At 40.6% G+C, this 20,111-nt stretch overlaps 2 protein-coding genes across 2 annotated transcripts in view; both read left to right on the forward strand.

Annotated features, from left to right (window-relative positions):
* sntg2 (syntrophin, gamma 2) overlaps positions 1–3,859 on the forward strand; it is a 90,823-nt gene extending 86,964 nt beyond the window's left edge. Inside the window, exons 14-16 of the mRNA XM_042500823.1 lie at positions 993–1,085; positions 1,628–1,738; positions 2,818–3,859. Of these exons, the coding sequence (XP_042356757.1) occupies positions 993–1,085; positions 1,628–1,738; positions 2,818–2,946 (333 nt within the window). The 3' untranslated portion in view covers positions 2,947–3,859. The remainder of the gene's footprint in view (positions 1–992; positions 1,086–1,627; positions 1,739–2,817) is intronic.
* A 2,360-nt stretch (positions 3,860–6,219) lies between these two features.
* The window catches only part of tpo (thyroid peroxidase), a 34,004-nt gene continuing 20,112 nt past the window's right edge, over positions 6,220–20,111 (forward strand). Inside the window, exons 1-5 of the mRNA XM_042500824.1 lie at positions 6,220–6,253; positions 7,045–7,182; positions 14,258–14,342; positions 14,449–14,609; positions 15,376–15,505. Of these exons, the coding sequence (XP_042356758.1) occupies positions 6,220–6,253; positions 7,045–7,182; positions 14,258–14,342; positions 14,449–14,609; positions 15,376–15,505 (548 nt within the window). The remainder of the gene's footprint in view (positions 6,254–7,044; positions 7,183–14,257; positions 14,343–14,448; positions 14,610–15,375; positions 15,506–20,111) is intronic.

Below are 20,111 nucleotides of genomic sequence, written 5' to 3' on the forward strand. Positions count from 1 at the left end.
CATGTCATGCTGTTAAGTGCAAAAAATGCACCATAAAAACCCATTCAAACTGCAATATTTGATCCCATGGCCATCATGCCAAGCATAAAAACAAGCATTGTATTATTTCTGTGTGTCATTCTGGGCTTTTGCCTTGGAGTTTGTTTTATGGAGGAAATACATGCATTAAAAAACTATTTAGCATGTAGTATATTGGAAATTATTCTTTTTCTTCTTCTTTTTTTCAATATCCGAAAACAGTAGCATCATGACAAAATCCTACATTTAAACAGTAAAAATTCTGAAAATTCATAAATATGTGATATTTATAATAAGATTTGATGTTGGTTAAAAAAATGCAATTAAACTTTTTATGTATAATATTTCATAGAGCAATATGAGTGTTTGCAATATTAAAGGCAGCCCTAAGGATTAAAGTCTGTTTAAAGTGAATTCAGAGATTTGTTTCAAAACACACTCTAAATGTTGGAAATTGCTTGTTGAAAACATGTTACAAAGACCCTTTACTATAAAGTACTGAAATGTGGAGTTAGACGGTTGACTGTTTTTTTTTTGTTTTTTTTACCATTTTGCTGTTTTAAGATTTTTTGGGGTTGCCTAAAACTATAGCTCGATGATACACTGGAGCTATGCTTTTTGCCCCTGACAATGTAGCAGTATAAAAACCAGAAGCATCATTAGCATAGTCCTGCGATACTCCAGCGGACACGCCCCCAGCATTTCAGATTAGAGAATAATGTGCATTTTTTCATGATTTCTAGACCTTCTTTTACATACTTGCCGATTTTTTTGGTCATTCAAATTTGGTCAGGTGTTGATACATCTTTCCGGGATGTTACAAACTCAGAACACATTTTAATTAAAGTCTAGGTGAGACAAATTCAGTGAAGCACATTTTAGAAAATACTTGTTAAACGTGGAAAGTAGAGTGTTGTACTGCATTGTGGCGTTTAGTGTGTGGCCTTTAATGGATATCAATTCTCTGTCAACAGTCCAAGAGTTACATGTGCAGCAGCCAGGGGAATGTGCTGTGCTTCACGATAGATTTCGGATCAGGCTTCACCTGCTCAGAGGGAAATTCAAAGGTAAAGTATCACTGAGTTCAGTTGTTGTAAACATCCTGGTTCTGTGCTGTTCTTCCCTCAATAGCTCCTGACGCTGCAGTTTGACATCTTTATTTTCTGTATTGATACACTTTTTATTTTCTCACTTTGGCTTCTATTGCATTTTAAATAACTCTGAAATAAGCACAAAAATATAAAGAATGTCACTTATTTTGCACAATGGATGTTCCAAAATACAGTGGGGAATTACTGCATCTTGGAGAATGGTGTGTCAGTGTTATTAAAAGTACATTTTGGGATTATTTTGGCAGCTTTGCTACATTTTGAGTGCACAATATTTCTTGTTATTGAATTACAGCAAGTTACAGCACTGATTTCCAAAGTACTCATGTTCTTTTGTTTTAAATTATACATTTCCTCAAGTTCTATTGCACATTAAAATGTAAGGTCTTGATCATGCTGGTTTGTCTGTAGTGACACATTGTATTTATTGTCATTGTCATTATTTAAAAAAAAAAAAACCCTGTGCAGCTGCAGTTTATTATACTCTTTCTCCCTTTTAGACCGTACTGTGGCGATATAAGTTCTCTCAACTAAAAGGCTCCTCTGATGACGGTAAAACCAGGGTGAAACTCCTTTTCAAGAATGCTGACAGCAACCAAATAGAGATGAAGGTAAGGCAATAATGTTTCAAAGTAACTTCAGGTTAGTTTGAAGTTGATTCAAAATAACTATAAAAATGGTTAGGAATGACCTTTGTCATGCATTAGTTGGGTTTATGTCTAGCTGGGTTTATTTTATTAGAATATAGAAGGTACAATAGGTACAATATGTACTCTTACTGTCACCCTATCATCATCATCGGTACTGCAAGTACAATATGTATTTTTAATTGCGCCCTGTCATCATCATCATCATCATCATCATCATCATCATCATCATCATCATCGGTAATGGACGACCATTACCTGCTTCTAGTGTTTAAACCATGTATAGAGACAGAAATGAAGGATGTGTTATGCCTGTGTTTTTTTTTTGGCAACAAGTGCATGTAGGCATAGGCCAGATGGTAAAACCTTGTATTTAGAATTTAGGGGACGGGCAAAGTGATGCTTTCATGAGCATCTACTTATTAAATAGGTCATGTAAACTACTGAACTGTACCAAATCTTACTTGCCTGTTTAACAATCTCAGCAAGGGCATTTCTCTTTTTAACACCAAGACTGCCATACCAGAACTACACTGTAGTAGCTGACAGAAATCTGCCAGAGATGGCAAATTTAGCTAATGCAGATTTGTTGAAATTTTGTTAGAGAGACAGTGGAGTATAACGTAATATAGAGAGTTTTTAGAATCATTTTCGCCATAAGCCAAAGACAGTCTGAATAGAATCCTTTATCTCTTTACAACAGCAGCCTGAGCAGTGTCTGATCAAATATAAAGCAGTTACATTTTCTTTTTATCCTCAGTGCATGGCTGCATTCACAATGCCCACTTATTTAATTTCAGATGTTATTGTAAAGGCCTTTTCTGAACTTACTCTGGACGTAGCAAATATCTCTTTTTTTATTTGCAAGTTACTTGAAACAAGATTGTTTTTGTAGAAAATTCAGGAAAACTAAAAATGAGCTTTTTTCTTCATATCTGCTTTATAAATCAAAGTATTAGATTAATCGATTATCCAAATAGTTTGTTGTTAAAACTATGGAAATTACATTCTAATACATTGGTCTCTTTTTCCTTATTTTCCAGGAACTGGAGTTTGCTAATCTTACAGCTGTCCTTCACTGTATACACTCTTTTATCGCTGCCAAAGTGGCCTCCATGGACCCTCTCTTTATGTGCAGTCAAAGCTTCCCTGGAAATTATATGAACAGTTAAGAAGACCCGTCCTCATTGTCATGTGCACCCGTGGCAGATCGGCAGTATTTTATGCACAGAGCCAATTGATATGTATATCTTGTTCTTGCTATTTTTGTATGAACAATGGAAAAAAAATATATTTGTAAAAGACTGTAAAGGGAGATCATGTATGAATTAATGATGGAAGGAAAGTATTTAATTTTTGGTGTGAAAAAAAACTACAATGCAAATGGTTTCACAGTTCTTCCATTTCTTTCTCTTTTTTTCTCTCATTCCACGACGGACACTGATTATGATCGGAGGTTTCTTGTCAACTTGTCACATAAAGGCAGCACCCGAGCCTCCATATGGTGTGGAACTGTCGAACATCTGACAACAGGACACGATCCGCCAAACATAGCAACTGCCAGTGTTTTTAGCAGAAAATCTCAGTTGATACTGTATCTCTGAAGGATAATGATGTCGTGCCCACATCTAGTGAGTAAGTTTGTTTGAACAGACAAAATAAATGTGACTTACTGTCACAGGGGAATTCACATTTGCCACAGACCTTTGACAGGGATTTTCTTTCCTTCAAATTCACAGTTGAACGGTAATGAAAAGCAAACCTCTCCCTGTCCCAGTTCTTTGGTTTACTTTGTGTTCACAGACATGACAAAAGAATAACATCTTACAATATAATGCAGTCTGATAAGCCTTCAAATGACTATTGAATTGAAACAGCACCTCTCTGACACAACTAAAATGAAACAGGCAACATTAACTGCAGGGCAGCTTTACTGGCTCAGATGAAACTATATGATGTTTGTGCTATTGTGACCATCTTTTGTATCTAATAAAGGCAAAATGCCTGAGTTTCCAGTCTCTCCGGCCAATGACGACATTTCACTGAAATGTGACATTTCAGCTTCAAAGTATTGTTAGAAGAACCGCTTTAATCAACTCCCGTTCTAATACAGTGAAAAATACTGTATGTCGTCAGTTGCTTTATGTGATGGTTTTAATGTGAAAATGCATTTTTGCTGTGTTTTTAATAAATTGCTCATAAAGCATCAGTGCTTGTCATCCGAGACGTATCCCAGCTCCCTGTGGGTTTAGACATCTACTTTGAAATCGGAGGGTGGTAGTGCCCAGCAACTCAACTACTCATCTTCTGCTTGGCTCTCAGTAGCCTGATGGCTGCTGAGCTTAACATATAGGTTGAAAGTATGGCTGTATTTAGAACGTCTGGATACAGCCATGGGGGCAGGGCCCCGTTCTTTCCTATGTGAGCTGCTCATTGGCGCATGAAGCAAAAAAGCTCTTTTCTGGGTATAAAATACCCAGATCTACTGGCCCGTGAGGCTTGCACACTAGAGACTTATGGCAGCCGAGTGTTCCCAAGTGGGTGACTTCTGCCAGCGGAGTGACTGACTTCCGGTTTAGCGCCTTGGTAGCTTGAATGGCGGTCTAAAACAATTAATTTTGCGGCTCTTTTAGACTTTCCAAATGTTTATTGAACTGGATGGTTTAAATTTAGATAGTGAAACAAACCGTTTCGCAGGGGTTTTGACGCTCACAAAATATTATTCACTTATTTATAGATGTCTCTTTCCTGATGTAAATCTGTGGGGGAAAGTCTTTCTGGGCCGGTGGGCGTCATGTGATGGTCCCAGGTGGTGTAATTCCACTTTTAGCCACAATGCAAAATTTGTGTCAAAGCCTGGCACACTTCCTGGAGGCTTGGTTCATAGCCTATTCTTTATGTTGGCTTGAGATTGAGATTTTACTGGGTGAGCCTGTCCCAGTCATCATGTGTTATTTGGTATACCTGATTTAAGCTGCAATACAATACTGTTAGAATTAAAGCTGGGGTAGGCCATTTTATTTTGGCGTCATTGGACAGAAATCCCATTATAAACTTTGAACGTATTGTGATTCATGTGGTCTGAGAGAAAACTAGACTTCTGAACCTCCTCATGCATATTTTAAGTTTGAGAAAATCTAGTCTGTGATGGGAGAAGTTGGCCAATAAGAGGTAATTTCAGAGAGAGGGTGTACCTATTGGCTGTTCTATAAAGGAGATGCACATACATAACCCTTCACTAGCAGAGATTCCTGCAAAGAACTTTGCTATTCCAGCATCGGCAACAACTGCCTAAACTGCAAAGCAACCCAAGAAAAGAAGACGGACTAGTCAAAAAGAAAGTCCAGGGGCTAATTACCAGTGCTGTGTGCTGGACTATTTATTGATTGATTTCCAGTCTTTTTGCTAAACTAAGCTAAGTGTCTCTTGGCTGTGGCTTCATATATAATGGACAGATAAAAGTGTAGTGCTGATCTTTTATGTAACTCTGCAAGAAACTGTGGGTGGCTTTGGCTTAGAAGTTAAAAAGGGAACTGAAATCCGCAGGTCAATCCCCAGCCAACAGGACGTAGAGTGGGTCATTAACTAATTGGATGATCAACAGTTCAGTTCCTGCAGGAAGAAGAGCGAGTCATTAACTAATCGAAGTGTTTGGCTGTTTCATCCCTGGCCAGCAGGTGGTTGAGCGAGTCATCCACTAATTGGAAGATCGGCGGTTCAACCCCTTGCACTCAGGAAGTAGAGCGGGTCATTCTATAAGTGGGAGATTGGTGGTTCGTTACTGGTCATGCACTAATTGAAATGTTTGGCGGTTCGATCCCTGGCCAGCAGGAGGTAGAGCAGGTAGTTTACTAATCGGTAGATTAAGGTTCAGTCCCTGGCTGCATCTTTTGGCCATATGTTGAAGAATACTGAACCCCAAATACTTGAGTGTGTGTGAATGGTACTTTGTGTGGTAGCCCTCGGCCACCAACGTATGAATGTGTGTGAATTTAATGTGACACGTAGCATAACATTGGAGGGATAACAAGATGCAATATAAATGCAAGACTATTCACTAAGTTGAATAAGTTAGTTTCCCAAAATGTCAAACTTTTCCTTTGGCATTGTTCATTTCATATGGATTGCTAAATTTTAAGTGCTTGATAGATACACAATGGTAGTCATTTAAAAACAAAAAAAGAAAAAGGTCAGAGTATATTAACCCTAAGGTTTATTTTTCTCTTCAGCCCTTTCCTCTTACTTGAAACATTCCCCTTCTTACTTTCCTTTTTGTCGCCATCTTCCACTATTGGCATGGGAGATGACTTTCCTTTGATACAAGTCACCATCTGATCTCTGAAAGACTCAACTGAAAAACACATCATACACAAAAACATATCACAAATGCTGGTCCCAACTCCACAGACACAGCCTGACACAACAGTATGTGCTGCTAGTGCACCATGGATGACATGATCCCTCAACGGCTTCCCACTGGTGAATGATTACAGGTTGTGTTTATTAGGCACTCAGCCAAGCTGGAGGCGTTGCTGCAGGAGACAGAACTCCGGCTTTGTGTGGTGATTTTTATCCTACATGCGTCTTTTTCTCTCTACATTTCCATATTGGGCACAAATGGCAGACACTGCCACCAGCAATGTCGAGATGCTTTATCAGAAAACAAGAACATTGGCGAAATGTCAGCAAGAAACAGTATTAAATACTCTTAGATTTTGTACTCTATTCACGGGTTACCTATCATATATCTCTGCATTATTTCATATTATCTGTAACACAAAGAGCTGAGAAACATTCAGCTGTGTGCCATCTGTCAGTGGTTTTTCATGTCCTTGTGTCACACATATAAAGGCTATAAATGGCACCAGCGCTTAAAAAATGAATCATGACGTTGGATCAGTTCGGATCAAACCTGTGTGATGGCTTCATCACTGTTTTCCCACACTATTTTGGAATGTTGTGGTGCAATCTTTATGTCGTTGGCATGCCAAACGCATGATGATGTTGTTTTGGTTCCAACACTTGGCATATTATTTTCAACACTGATGACATTAATGACAGGTTGTCACTTTTCATTTGATAGGTACCTGCCCTATTGGCTTGGCAAGCTTTGGGGACTTTCACTTTGCGTGAGTGTTTATCAGTTGTTTGGCCAAATGTTATCATATTTTACTTTTATGCAATGAGTCATCTAGGGAATTAGGTTATTTTGAAAAAATCTACAAGCTTGGAATCTTTTTTTTCCATTCCATTTTCATCCGTTTATTCAGGGCTGGGTCGCAGGGGCAGCAGGCTGAGCAAATTACTCCGAGCATCCCAGCAATACTTACTAGCTCCAGCTATGAAATGCCTCCAGGATGTTCTGGGTCTCCTACCAGTTGGACGTGCCCAGAACACCTCCATGGGAAGTGCGCAGGAGGCATCCTGATCAGATGCCCGAACCACCTCAGCTGGCCCCTTTCGAAGTGAAGGAGTAGCGGCTCTACTCCAAGCTCCTTTTGAATGTTTGAGCTTCTCATCCTGTCTTTAAAGCCTCCTGCAGACTGAGATTTTTTCAATCATAAGTTTAGTGCAAGCTACACTCTGCGACATTGATGTTAATAAACTTGTGTAAGACACCAAGGTTGATGTATGCATACTGTGCGATGACATCACCTACTGAATCGCAGGCTACACCACAGGTCCATCGACGTCAGTACGCAATAACAAAATGTCCTTGGTGTGCGTCATCCATCTATGCCACTGTAGTGGTAAGAGCAAAATGTAAACAAACAAATCAAGCCCTTGCTATAGCACCATTTATGTGTAAGAAAAAGTCTAAAGAAGAGGAGAAAAAGATGTTGATGGGGTTTGTGGCTGGAGAAAAGAGGCCAATATGGCACACCAGTTTATCAACAAGAACTTGGAGAGAGCGTCTATTAGCATTTAGTAGAGTCGTGGTGATCAGTGTGTCATTTCATGCTGCATTCCTATTCGTTGATTACTAGACATAGGTTATAACAGCAGTCACACAGTGAGATGGTCATCCCAAATTTCTGACACTTGAATCTCTCTCATTGTGCCCAGCAACCCTATGGAGGAAACTCATTTTGGCCACTTGTATCAGCAATGTCATTCTTTTGGTCACTGGTCAGAGCTCATGACCAAAGGTGAGGGTGGGGACGAAGATGGACAGGTGAGCTGAATGTTTTAGCAGTTCATAAGCAGTGATTGACATGGTTGACAGCTGCATTAGAGACACCTGGGCTCTGATCGGTTATTTTCTTTCAGCCATTGAGATTTTCTGGCAATACCTTTTGAAAAACTATGAGGAGGAACATGAATTTTTTTCATAGACTGTCTGTTTCATGTAGTCCTGTGTGACAGTTTAAGCAAATACCACAAAGTTATATCATTATAAAAGTTACCAACTGTAGCTTTAGGGAATGAAATGTAAAAGTCAACATGCTGGACATTTAACTGGCCAGCCAAGTTTCTAATTTTAAAATGTTAAACTCAGATGCCTCATGTTCAGTGAAGCAGGAGACACATTCAACCTAACCAACCGCCATAGTTAAGAGCTTTTTAAGAACTTTTTATCTTGTGCACTACAATTTTGTTTTATTTTGGGAAATTTATCTCCCCACCCGGTCATGAGTCCTGATTCCATGTCAGTGTTGAATATACAGTCTTCCTCTGGCTCTTAACAATGCTGAGCATATGACCCTGATCTTGGTGTCCACGATGGTCACTACAGCCTTGCATGTTTTTTTCATACCCTTGTATGTTAGCATACCTTAATTTACCCTGAAGGGTTGAACTGCCAGCCAAAGAATACTATCTGTCTGAAGCAAATGTTATTTGAGGTCAGTGAAACATTAGTTTCCCACTGGGCTCTTTCTCTATGATAAATTACATGATCATGCAGCTTAGCTGTCTATCACCTTAAAAATAAGAAAACATCTTTATACTCGGACATTTAACATAGTTGTAAAGTGGCTTATATAACAAATTGAACTTCTTTGTGCTCAAAAGTATAATTCCATTCTTTAAGTAGGGTTGTATGGGGTACTCATCCATAGACAGTGGATTACCTATAGTAGATGTCACTCATTGTGCCCCCAGTTTGGATAAGCAAATGAAAGTACAACGTGGAAGCTAAGCAATGTACTGCTGAATGGGGTCAGCAACAAAACAAGTTTTAACCTCCTAAAAAAAGTCCAAAATAAAAAAAAATCCTACCCATTTTCAATGAAAACTAGCATTTGTACGTGTGTTGGGGTATTTTTGTGTACATGGGTGAACACATTAAATATGCCTTTGCCATTACCAGTAGAACAGAGCTGTGTACACAGCAAAGATGAGGAATGAGGGCCGGAAGCAGCCTTCCCGTTGGAAAATAAAAGTAAAGCAGAAAAATACTCTCAATATACTGTGCACTTTAAACTGATATTATATTTTCGGGGGGCTTTATTTAGGTCACTAAAATATGTCTCATTTGTTATCCCCAGCAGTACATTGCTTTGCTTCCATTTCCGACTCGAGCCTGCTTCTCCAAACTGCGGGCATGCAGACTGACATCTACTGTATTTAATACACTAACTATGGATACGTATCCCATACAACCTACCTTCAAAAATTCTGACTTATTCCTTTCAGGAATACACTGTAACATGTGTTATACACTATTTTAATTCTGTTATGATATGGTGTCATAGGAGTTGTTCTCTTATTAAACAGAACTGCATGAGAAATGTAACTTCACTGACCGTCTGTAACCTGTAGCTGTGGTGAGCTGAATGCCAATTAGCAGTACATTTGAGCTTTGACAGTCATCATTTAGTAGGAGTTTTCAAAGGCATCATTAGGCAACTTAGAGGTGTATTTTAGAAAAAGGAGGCCAGAGAGTTGCTCCTCATAGTCGGTTCATTATTCCTAAACTCTGCCAAATGATGTAACTTGTAAAGTGAACTGGCAAAAAAGCTACAGCGGTCAAAAAATAGACTGTCACCATAACTGGCTTAAGGACACTTAATGGGATATTTGAATAACAAAACAACAGACAGGCTGAGATTACCATAAAGTGGATTCAACACCTCCTGACACCGTGGAAACCAACATTTCTAAACTTCAGACAGGCAGCATTTATTGTGCCTGCTTTGTGTTAAATTGCACTATATTGTATTTGTTATTTAGATTTTCCTTTAACTTTATAACCCTAACTCCATATACTAAGAACTTCTTAATGGTCTGCCTGCTTCCATGCTGAGCACAAAATATTCAGATATATGCCCCAATTTTTTCTTTGCACGTCACTGGCTTCATTCTCGACTAACTCTGAGATTCATTTCATGAAAGTTTTGTCTGAAACACTTTAGCGTAGAAGCTAAGGCACTGTGACAAGAGTGCACAGAGAGCGGCGACTGTGCCTGCTGCTGAAGTCACTGCCGGCTGCTGCCACACACACAGCATCATCAAGTTGCATCAGCACCATGTCAAGCATGAATTTCAAGTACACTGCGCAACTATCAATGGGCCGTGACTCTCACAGTTGACTCCGCTGGCAGCATTGGACCCTGAATGCTAACTGAAGTATTTGTGATGAGAAGTTTCCAGGGCAACTTTGGGACCACTGCCATGGCCTTTCTCATTGTTAGTAAAACTTTGAAAATAGGCTCGGGAGGATGGAGGCACAGCACAGGAAGCAGGTCCACAAACCCAAAGACAGCAATGACTGCTGCTGATACCATGTTTTTTTTTATTTATTTGTTTAAAAAGTTATGTGCTAAAAGTTTCACAACAGGGCAGTGACTAGTCATATCAGTCCAATAAATGGTTACACTCAAAAGTGTTGTTTTCAGGCTAAGCCTAAGCAAAGACCACTCAATTCAAGAGAGACAATGTTTTTGATTGCATGTTTTTAATTAATGTGGGGGGTTATTTTTATTTACAACTGTAAAATTTTGCAGAAGAAGCAATTAATTCCCATAGAATTTCCTTCCTTGGTGGATTTGCTTGTGTTGTTTTTAAATGTGCTCTACTGTCAAACTTTGACTCGACTTTGACTTTGACTTGACAAGTGTTGCTGGAGTCTAGACCTCTCCAGACTCCCTACCCTTCTCCATGCTGTTTTGAAGTGAGTGAAGTTTAGAAACCTCCACCCTGCTCCTTCAACTTTGACCTTTTCACAACCTTGGTCATGTCACACCATGTCTTCTTGTAAAAATAGGCTACTTACATTGACAACTACTATTGTATCAATCTACAAACCTCAATGTAAACATGGGGAGAGGAAATTAAATCTATGTCATAGCCTTTCAATATTAAAGTAAATAATGGACCATCATAAATACCCCAGTAAAAACAAACAAAAAAAAAAAACAGATTTCATTATTTGTTTGACAATGTCAAATATCTTTGTGAAAAAATTGGACATGTGTATTTAAGTAAGTATTTCAAGCTTAATTGTCAGTCACAATTGGTGTCAGAGTCAAAATTTTGAAACCACATGAACTTAAATGTATACTGTGCAAGGATTGTCTTTTACTGTTTGTAGACATCTTGCCAGTGAAAAGGAAAGTCAAAGCCAACCCCAAGTTGATATTTGGCCTTGCTATAAAGCCTTTTTTTTAGCTGCTGTGGCTATGATTTTCAAAGCTTCCTTTTGGATAGGTGGTGGTCTGGCACCTGGTTGCTACCTTTTACAAAATTCGGACCTCACCTAAGTGCTGTGCCAAAGAACATCCCAAATACAGCAAGATAAGAAAATAACGACAGACTGAGGGCTTAACAGGTAAATACACTGCCACACACACCTAGCATGTCATAAATGATTATAGAGGCATTACTTTTGCATGAGTCTATATATTGTTTTCTAAGAAAATTTTGCATAGAATACCTTAAACCCAAACTATAATGATGGTGTGAAAGGGTGCCAAGGGACAAACGGTATGTCCAGTTTGTCAGGTATATCCCATCATCCATCATCGCCAGCTTATTTTATTTGTCAGAAAGTGATTTCATTCCCTCTCTGTTTTGTCTAACAAAGTTCTTTGACATGTTATCTCATGACAATTCCCCTGTCACAGTGACTCCTTATTATCATCTGATTAGTCTCTGGATGATTCAGTCACACTGATTTTATTCTGTTATTGCATTTTTTGTCAGTAGATCTGGGCCACCATTGTCAGCACACCCAAAATAAAATTTTAGCTGGAAATCTCTTCCCCCATTAGACTGTAATTTCTTACATAGCATAAGACCGCTGCTTATAAAAAGTGTCTTTATCAGTCACAAAATGTAAGAGAAAGATCACACTGTGTTTGTATTGTATCTGGGATTGTTACACAGAGCTCCAAGTGTCAAAAATGGCTGAGATAATGAACAGAAAAAAATGTTCTTTTTTCAAGCCAGTCAACCAAGGACAAGAGAAACACTGATTCTCTGAGTTACTCTAGTGTGAGCAAGTTTGCTTAACCTTCACAATTGGCTCCCTGCTTTATCTGAATGTATAAAGACAGGTTTGGCAGCGCACACAGCACTGAGATAAGTCTTCATAGTCACTGTGGAAATCTTTGGCTGTTCTATTGTTAACTGCTCATAAAAATGACTTATTATTTCAATTTATATTTCCTTTTCATGTTGCTCTGCATTATTCTTCCAATGTTTTCAACTGATGAAGCCAAACGTTTCAACTGTAAGTAGTTTTTTCTTATTAAATGAATGCTTTTGCTGAAATCAATTTTCATCGAAAATGTTTGATCATCTATGAAAATAGTAGAAATATAAGGATTGTAATAAAAATGATGGTAGGAAATATGGTTTAGAACTTATTTTAAATCATATTTGTTTTTTACTCACCCTGCTTCTCTTCAGAAAGGAGATGGAAATGTCAGTCATAAAGCTTTTTCTTTCTTTTTTTAACACAAGAAAAACAGCATTATCTGTAAAGACAGGGACAGGATGTTCTCCTTGTTTTCCATGTTTATATTCTGATCTCTGTTTTGCATTAAAAACAAGTCAGTAGATTTACAACCAAATCTGGGTTTGCATATTGATGGCGATTTTACCTCAAATACATGAAAATAATAATTATCTTCTGACTTTTAAAATGCTACAACAACATAAGAGTTCCTCATTTATAACCATAATATACACAAATATTTTCAGCAAAATGTCCTACAAAATACTCACAACAAAAATGGCTTGATAGGATCATTATTACTGGGAGAATTCATACATAAGTAGCATTTTACTGTACCGTTGTTGATGTGGTGCTAATTTTAACAGCTTTGTATACAACACGGCAGCCCTCACAATGAATTGAAGGGGTCATGATAGAGTTCTGATACACAAATTTCATATTTCTTTTACTTATTTGAACCACAAACTGATTTATATGCCTCCACGCCGGCAGTAGCCATGTCTGGAGAAATTATGTTTTTGGGTTGTCTGTCCGTCCTTCCATCCCATTCTTGTGAATCTAATATCTCAAGAACACCTTTGGAGAATCTTCAAATGTAGCACAAATGACCACATGGACTCAAGAATGAACTGGTTAGAATTTGGTTGTCAAAGGTCAAGGTCACTGTGACCTTGTCAGTCTCATTCTTTTGAATGCAATCTCTCAAGAACACTTTGGGGGTGTATTTTCACATTTGACAAAAACATCCACTTGGACTCAATGAGCTGATTAGAACTTGGTGGTCAAAAGGTCAAGGTCACTTCGACCTTGTTTCTGCCCTATTGTAAATGCAATATCTCAAGAAGAGCATGAGGATGCTTCTACAAATTTGGCACAAATGTCCACTTGGACTCAACAATGAAATGATTAGAATTTGGTGGTCAAAGGCCAAGGTCACTGTGACCTTGTGTCAGTCTCATTCCCTTGAGTGTGATATTTCAAGAACACTTCTAGCGAATGATTTACATTTGACAGAAACATCCCCTTGGACTCAACAATGAACTGATTAGAATTTGGTGGTAAGAAAGTCAAAGGTCAAGGTCACCGTGGCCTTACAAACACTTGGCAATAACTGAAGAACTCATACACTAATTGTGACAACATTTTACAGGTTACAATTATGAGTTGATTACATTTAATATCCAAAAAGTCAATGGTCAGTTTCACTGTGACATTTTAATGGTCTGCAAAAATACTTTTCTGGCCATTGATCAATGTCATAACTCAGGAACAGATGGGGAGACAGACTTACGGGAAATAAGATTGGGATCTCAAGCCAAAAGGTTTAATATATAGCCATTTATTGTGTTTTAAACTTTATAAACTTTATAAACTCATGATCTGAAAAAAAAGCCCAATATATCTCTAAAATGTAGAGTAGAGGCAGACAGTGGCATCAAATATATCAAATTCTCAAAGTGCAGGTACCAAAAAGATTGTATTTTAAGTACTGTACTTGTGAAATTGTATTTACTTTCCACCAATTTGTGCCGCGTCTCAGATTTTCACGCTGTTCTGTTTTGATTCTGTATATCTTTCAGCCACATCAGTCAGAGAACTGCTTATCTCTGCATATCAAGAAAGTCTTCAAATCATACACGGTGCCTCAGTCCACTCTAGACAACGGTAATAAGCCATCAAATGAGTTGTCAAATTGTTTGAACTAACACAACACGTGTCCAAGGAGGGACAAACCAAAGCTTTCATTTTGTCTGTCGATTTCTCTGCCCAGACGAAGCTCACCCTCATCCTCCACGCTTGTGTTTACATTCTCTCGGCAAGCTGAGCCTGAGACCCTGGAGATTTCTCAAGCTGCGGAGGTTTTTCAAACAACTCTGCAAGTCCTAAAGAACAGAGCGAGACAGAGATATAAAAGGGATGTCACAGCACTGGGTAGAACTGCTTTATTTCATTCAATCCAAAAGAACTCACCTTGAAAGAAAACTTTAGAGAAGTTTGACACCATAGAATCAAAACAACTTAAACACATCCAAACAGTTAGGCCACTGCCACTATTCTTACCATTTTAATATTCACAATATTACAACAAAAGATGGTCAAAGTCCTCATAAAGTAGTGAAAAGGAAAAGAGGAGCATTTTCAACCCCCTAAACCTTTTGAAACCCGAACAAATTGGCCAGATTTCTTTCAAAAGATGGAAAGAAGGTGAAGAGAAACTTAACAAAAAAAGGACCCAAAAATTGGCAAAGAAATGGGCAAAAAAGGTATAATGACATGGAAAAAAATGAAAAAAAAATAAAAAAGAAGAAAAAGGTAACAATTTTATATATAAAGTTATAATAGTTATAATTAGTTATAATTATAGTTTTCTGGGCATTTTCCCCTTTATTGATATTCTCTCTCTCCCTCTCTCTCTCTCTCTGTCTTAAGAAAGTTTCAGGTCATTTTCTTGTCACCCTTTGTTAATTCTTTGCAATTTGCAGGGAATTCCTACCCAGTTATCTTGCCCCTTTTTCGTATTTTTGAAAGAACCAATTTATTCAGGTTTAAAAGATTGTAATGCTTGTGAAAAGTGTTTGAACACAGCATGCAGCAGGAGAAAACTGATGTCTATCCAGATTTTAAAGGGTTAAAGGCTGGTAATATTAAATTGCACTACATTTTTCTCTTGCTAACTTTATCATGTCCTTAATGCCAGAGTTGCTTTCCTGGGAGGACGTGGAGCTGATCGCAGAGCTGTCTCGGTGTCCGCCGGTAACGCATCCAGCCATCTGTCTGCAAAGTCATCTCAACCAGTACCGCTCCATATCTGGCCTCTGCAATAACAGGTAAAAACGGACTTCTTACCTTGTTGATTTGGCAAAGAGCGAGGACTATATTATTAAATAAGGACAAATATATTGTGTGTAAAAACTAATAATGCAAGCAGATTCTTTGTTGAAAAAGAAAAAAAAACATATAAATGAGCATCCATTGATGAGGGAAGCTGATGGGGGAAAACCTACAGACGTCTACAGATTACGTGCTGGGTATCCTCCTGCGTCTGTTGTCGACGTTCTGGTACGGTGTGTCAGTTAACGCCTATTAAATTTAGTGTTTTTGCACTTTTGTTTTGACAGGAAATGTACAGATTCTGCTGGTTAGTGTCGTGTTATTAAAAACACTGCGTGAGTCCACTGTAGCTTTTAGCGTAAAACTCTTTTATTGAACTGTGTACACCTCACCCTAGTCTGTCTGCTTCCCGCCAGTCACCTCCCGCTGACGTCATCACTGTGCGACTTTGTAGTTCTTTTCCAAGTAACTCAGTTACACCACATCTCTCCTTTCTAGAATCAATGGGTAGACTGCCAATGATTCAACAGACCTTAGAGGATTATTCTGCCTCTGTGGCTGAAAGGTCTGGTCCTAGCTAATGCCAGTCACACACACAACAGACACACTGCAGGTTTTCTCTCAGCACTGAGCAATTTGTGCAAAATCAAATACAATACTTCCATCCTAACCCTGTACTGTTCTGTCCACACTCTAAACTCTGAACTTGAACATTTACAAAAAACAAAAAAGTACAAAATCAGAAAAATTAGCAATCACACTTACAACCATTTTTCCTTTAACTAGTATTTTTAAACTTTCAATATTCTAGATAGTTTATAAGTTCAACCGGATTGGTTTCACAACAGCTCTCCCAGACCTCGTTCTAGGAGTAGGCGTAGATGGTGGTTCAGGAACACTCTGCTGTAATGATGTTGCTGCAGGTTGTTCTACTGAAGGTTGTTCTGGAACACCTTCCGGGAACTGCTCAGCTGCAACACAGTTGTTCGGCTCCGATGAGGAATTCCAGGGGATGAGATGACGGCGATTTCGCCTAATGGTCCCGTGGGGTCCCTCCACCAAATAGGAGCGCGGTGTTGTGTGTTTTCCGATGACAGCTCCTGCTGCTCCTTGATCTGTGACCCACACGTCCTGTCCTGGAGTGAGTCTATTGAGATGCTTTGCACGGTGACTCAGGTTGTAGCGTTGTGCATCTTTCGTTTTCCTCATCCCTTCCTTCAGCCTAACAGCATCTCCATCAGGGAGAGCGGGACTTAACAAAGCAGGGAGAATAGGCACAGTTGTGCGAAGCCTCCTCCCCATTAGCAGTTGAGCTGGGCTATACCCGTTTTGGAGAGGGGTAGCCCTGTAAGCCAGTAAAGCAAGGTAGGGGTCATCTGACTTCTTCAAAAGCCCCTTCACTGTCTGCACTGCACGTTCAGCTTCAGCATTGCCCTAGGGATATTTTGGGCTACTGGTTACATGCTGGAACCCATACGACTTTGCAAATGCTGCAAAGGCTGCTCCAGAGAACTGTGGCCCATTATCTGTTACCAGGGTCTCGCAGATCCCATGACGTGCAAAGATTGATTTAAGGTGGTGGATCACATCATTAGATCTTGTGGGAGTTAGCAGGGCAATCTCCACATATCTTGACATGTAGTCCACTACTAGCAGGTAGGTCTTGCTCCCTAACATGAACAAATCTGCTCCCAACTTCTGCCATGGCCGGCCAGGGTACGGTGTTGGCATTAGTGGCTCCCTGTGGTTCTGTCTCTTCTGGCAGCATGCTCTGCAGCTGAGAACCAACTCATTTAACTGCTGACTCAGTCCCGGCCACCATACTGACTGTCGTGCCCGCTCCCTACACTTAACCACCCCCTGGTGTCCTTCATGCAGCTTAGTGAGAACCTCATTTCTCATGGTTGAGGGTATGACAAGTCTATCTCCTTTTAGCAATAGACCATCCTGGACAGTAAGGAACGCCCTGTCGGGCCAGTATAGCTTGAGTGTAGGTTCATTCGTGCCGTGAGCTGGCCAGCCTTCTGCACACAGCTGTATCACTCGAGCACACACACTGTCCCTCTGCAGCTGCTCCCTCAGCTCCTCCAGATAGGCAGCGCTTGCAGGTATGTTCTCCATCACCATATCCACGTAGATATTTGTGTCCTCGAACAGCTCTTTGTCAGCTGGTGTCTCTTTTCTCATGACAGGCGCTCGTGACAATGTATCCGCTGTCCATAGGCACTTCCCTGGCACATGAGACATGGAGTAGGAATAGCGCATAAGACGCATTCGAAAGCGTTGGATCCGAGGGGGTAGGACATCCAGTGCTTGAGACCCCAGGAGACTCAGGAGAGGCTTGTGATCCGTCTCCAACTGGAAATGTTTTCCAATGAGGAAGTTGCTGAGCCTCTCGCAAGCCCAGGTCAGGCCCAAAGCCTCCTTTTCCACTTGCGCGTATCTCTGCTCGGTGGGTGTGAGAGACCTCGACATGAAGGCTACTGGTCTCCACTCCTCACCCCAGTTTTGTAGCAGGACTCCTCCAAGTCCATAAGATGACGCGTCTGCCATGACTTTGCAGTCTCTGTTAGGATCATATACGGCTAGCACCGGCGGTGACGTCAGGGCATCCTTTAAGTCTTGGAAGGATTTAGCCTGCTCTGCTCCCCAAACCCAGCAGTTCTTCTTCGATAGGAGATCTCTGAGGGCTTTGTCCCTCTCGGCTAGCTGTGGGATAAACTTGCCTAGCTGGTTCACCATTCCTAGGAAAGACCTCAGTTCACTCACTGTTTTTGGCTCAGGCATTTCCCTCACAGCCTCCGTCTTGCTTGGGTCTGGACTGATGCCACTGGCGGAGATCACGTGGCCTAAGAAAGTCACCTTTGACTTTGACAGGTCACACTTGCCAATGTTAAGTGTGATGCCTGCCTTCTGTATCTTACTTAGCACGGTATGCAGGCGAGCATCATGCTCCTCTTGCGTACGACCCCACACCAGCACGTCGTCGATGTGGCAAACCACACCTTTAATCCCTTCTGTGACCTCCGTCACCATTCTGTTCTGAAAGTGTTCAGGGGCAGATGCAATGCCAAACAGTAGCCGTTTGAAATAATAGCGTCCAAAGGGCGTGATGAATGTTGTCAATTTCGCTGAATCTTCTGTCAGTGGGATTTGCCAAAACCCCATATTTGCATCCAGCTTACTAAATATTTTGGCTCCAGCCAGCCTCCCAAGTGTTTCCTCTACGGACGGTAGAATGAACTTTTTCTCTACACACGGACTCATTGAGGTTAGTGAGGTCGACACATATCCGCACAGGATCCATCTTGTTCTTTCTGGGAACCACCACGATGCCGGCACACCAGTCAGTAGGCTCCTCAATTCTGCATATCACCCCAAGGCTTTCCATGCGGGACAGTTCTTGCTTGACCTTGTCCATCAGTGGCAATGGGATCCTCCTTGGTGTCTTGAGGGAAAATGGTGTGGCACCTGGTTTGAGCTTGATGGCATATGCCTGGCGCACCTCCCCTAGTCCGCTGAATAATTTTGGATAGTTCTCCTGTATTGTCTCTATAGTGACACTGTCAAGGCGTGCGACAAGCCCTAGTCTGCAGCTCACAGACCTCCCTAGCAAGGCAGTGTGTACATAACAACAACGTACACCTCTTCCATCTCTTCTTTCTCGCCGATCCTCAGCAACAGCTTGGCAACGCCTACAACATCAAGTGGCCTCCTCCCCGGTCCAAGGAGTGGCTTAGGTGCTTTGTGGAGCACAGGTGGGTTTTCTCTGTGTATTTTGTGGAACACGGCACGTGGCAAAACTGTGACATCAGCACCTGTGTCGATTTTGAACGTCACGCTGCTGTCATGAATGTCTATGTTGACCATCCAAGGATCACCGTTTGTTGTAACACTGCCGAGGAAGATGGCATCCTCATCCTCTTCCACCTCATGTACAGATTTTGAGGCCTTGCACACACGTTTATAATGACCCTTTCTCCCACAAGCATGACAGTTCACTTCATTTGCAGGACACTCACGTTTCGAATGTGATGGAGAGCTGCCACATTTATGGCATTTTGACTGTGTCCACTTTTCCTTGCTATTTTGAGTACTGTGTGGTTTGAAAGCACGTTGGTGTTTGTTTTTAGCAGGCTTGCTACTTCCCTTAAACACTCTATCAACAGACATTGCCTCACTTGCCTGAGTTCTGGTGTCCCCTCTCAGAGAAGCTTGCTGCTTTTTCACCTCCTCACTCTGCCGTGCCATCCTGACTGCTTTCTCCAAAGTCAGATCTGCGTCTAGCTGCATGCGTTCGGACAGCCTCTTGTCTAACAGACCGACGACGAGTCTGTCTCGAAGTAGCTCATCATGTAGCACACCATAATTGCAATGTTCAGCCAGCGCATATAGTGCAGTGACAAAGGAATCTACAGTCTCACTTTCTTGCTGTTTTCGCAGGTTGAATTTGGCACGCTCGTAAATTACATTCTTTTTAACCACAAAGAAGTCTTGAAAGCCGTCACGCACCGCTGTATATGAGCTGCGTTGAGCGTTTGTCAGAGCCAGCCCACGTAAAACATCATCCGCCTCGTCCCCCATGCAGTATATCAAAGTATT

Source organism: Plectropomus leopardus, chromosome 14 (genome assembly GCF_008729295.1).
Source record: "Plectropomus leopardus isolate mb chromosome 14, YSFRI_Pleo_2.0, whole genome shotgun sequence".
NCBI lineage: Eukaryota > Metazoa > Chordata > Actinopteri > Perciformes > Serranidae > Plectropomus > Plectropomus leopardus.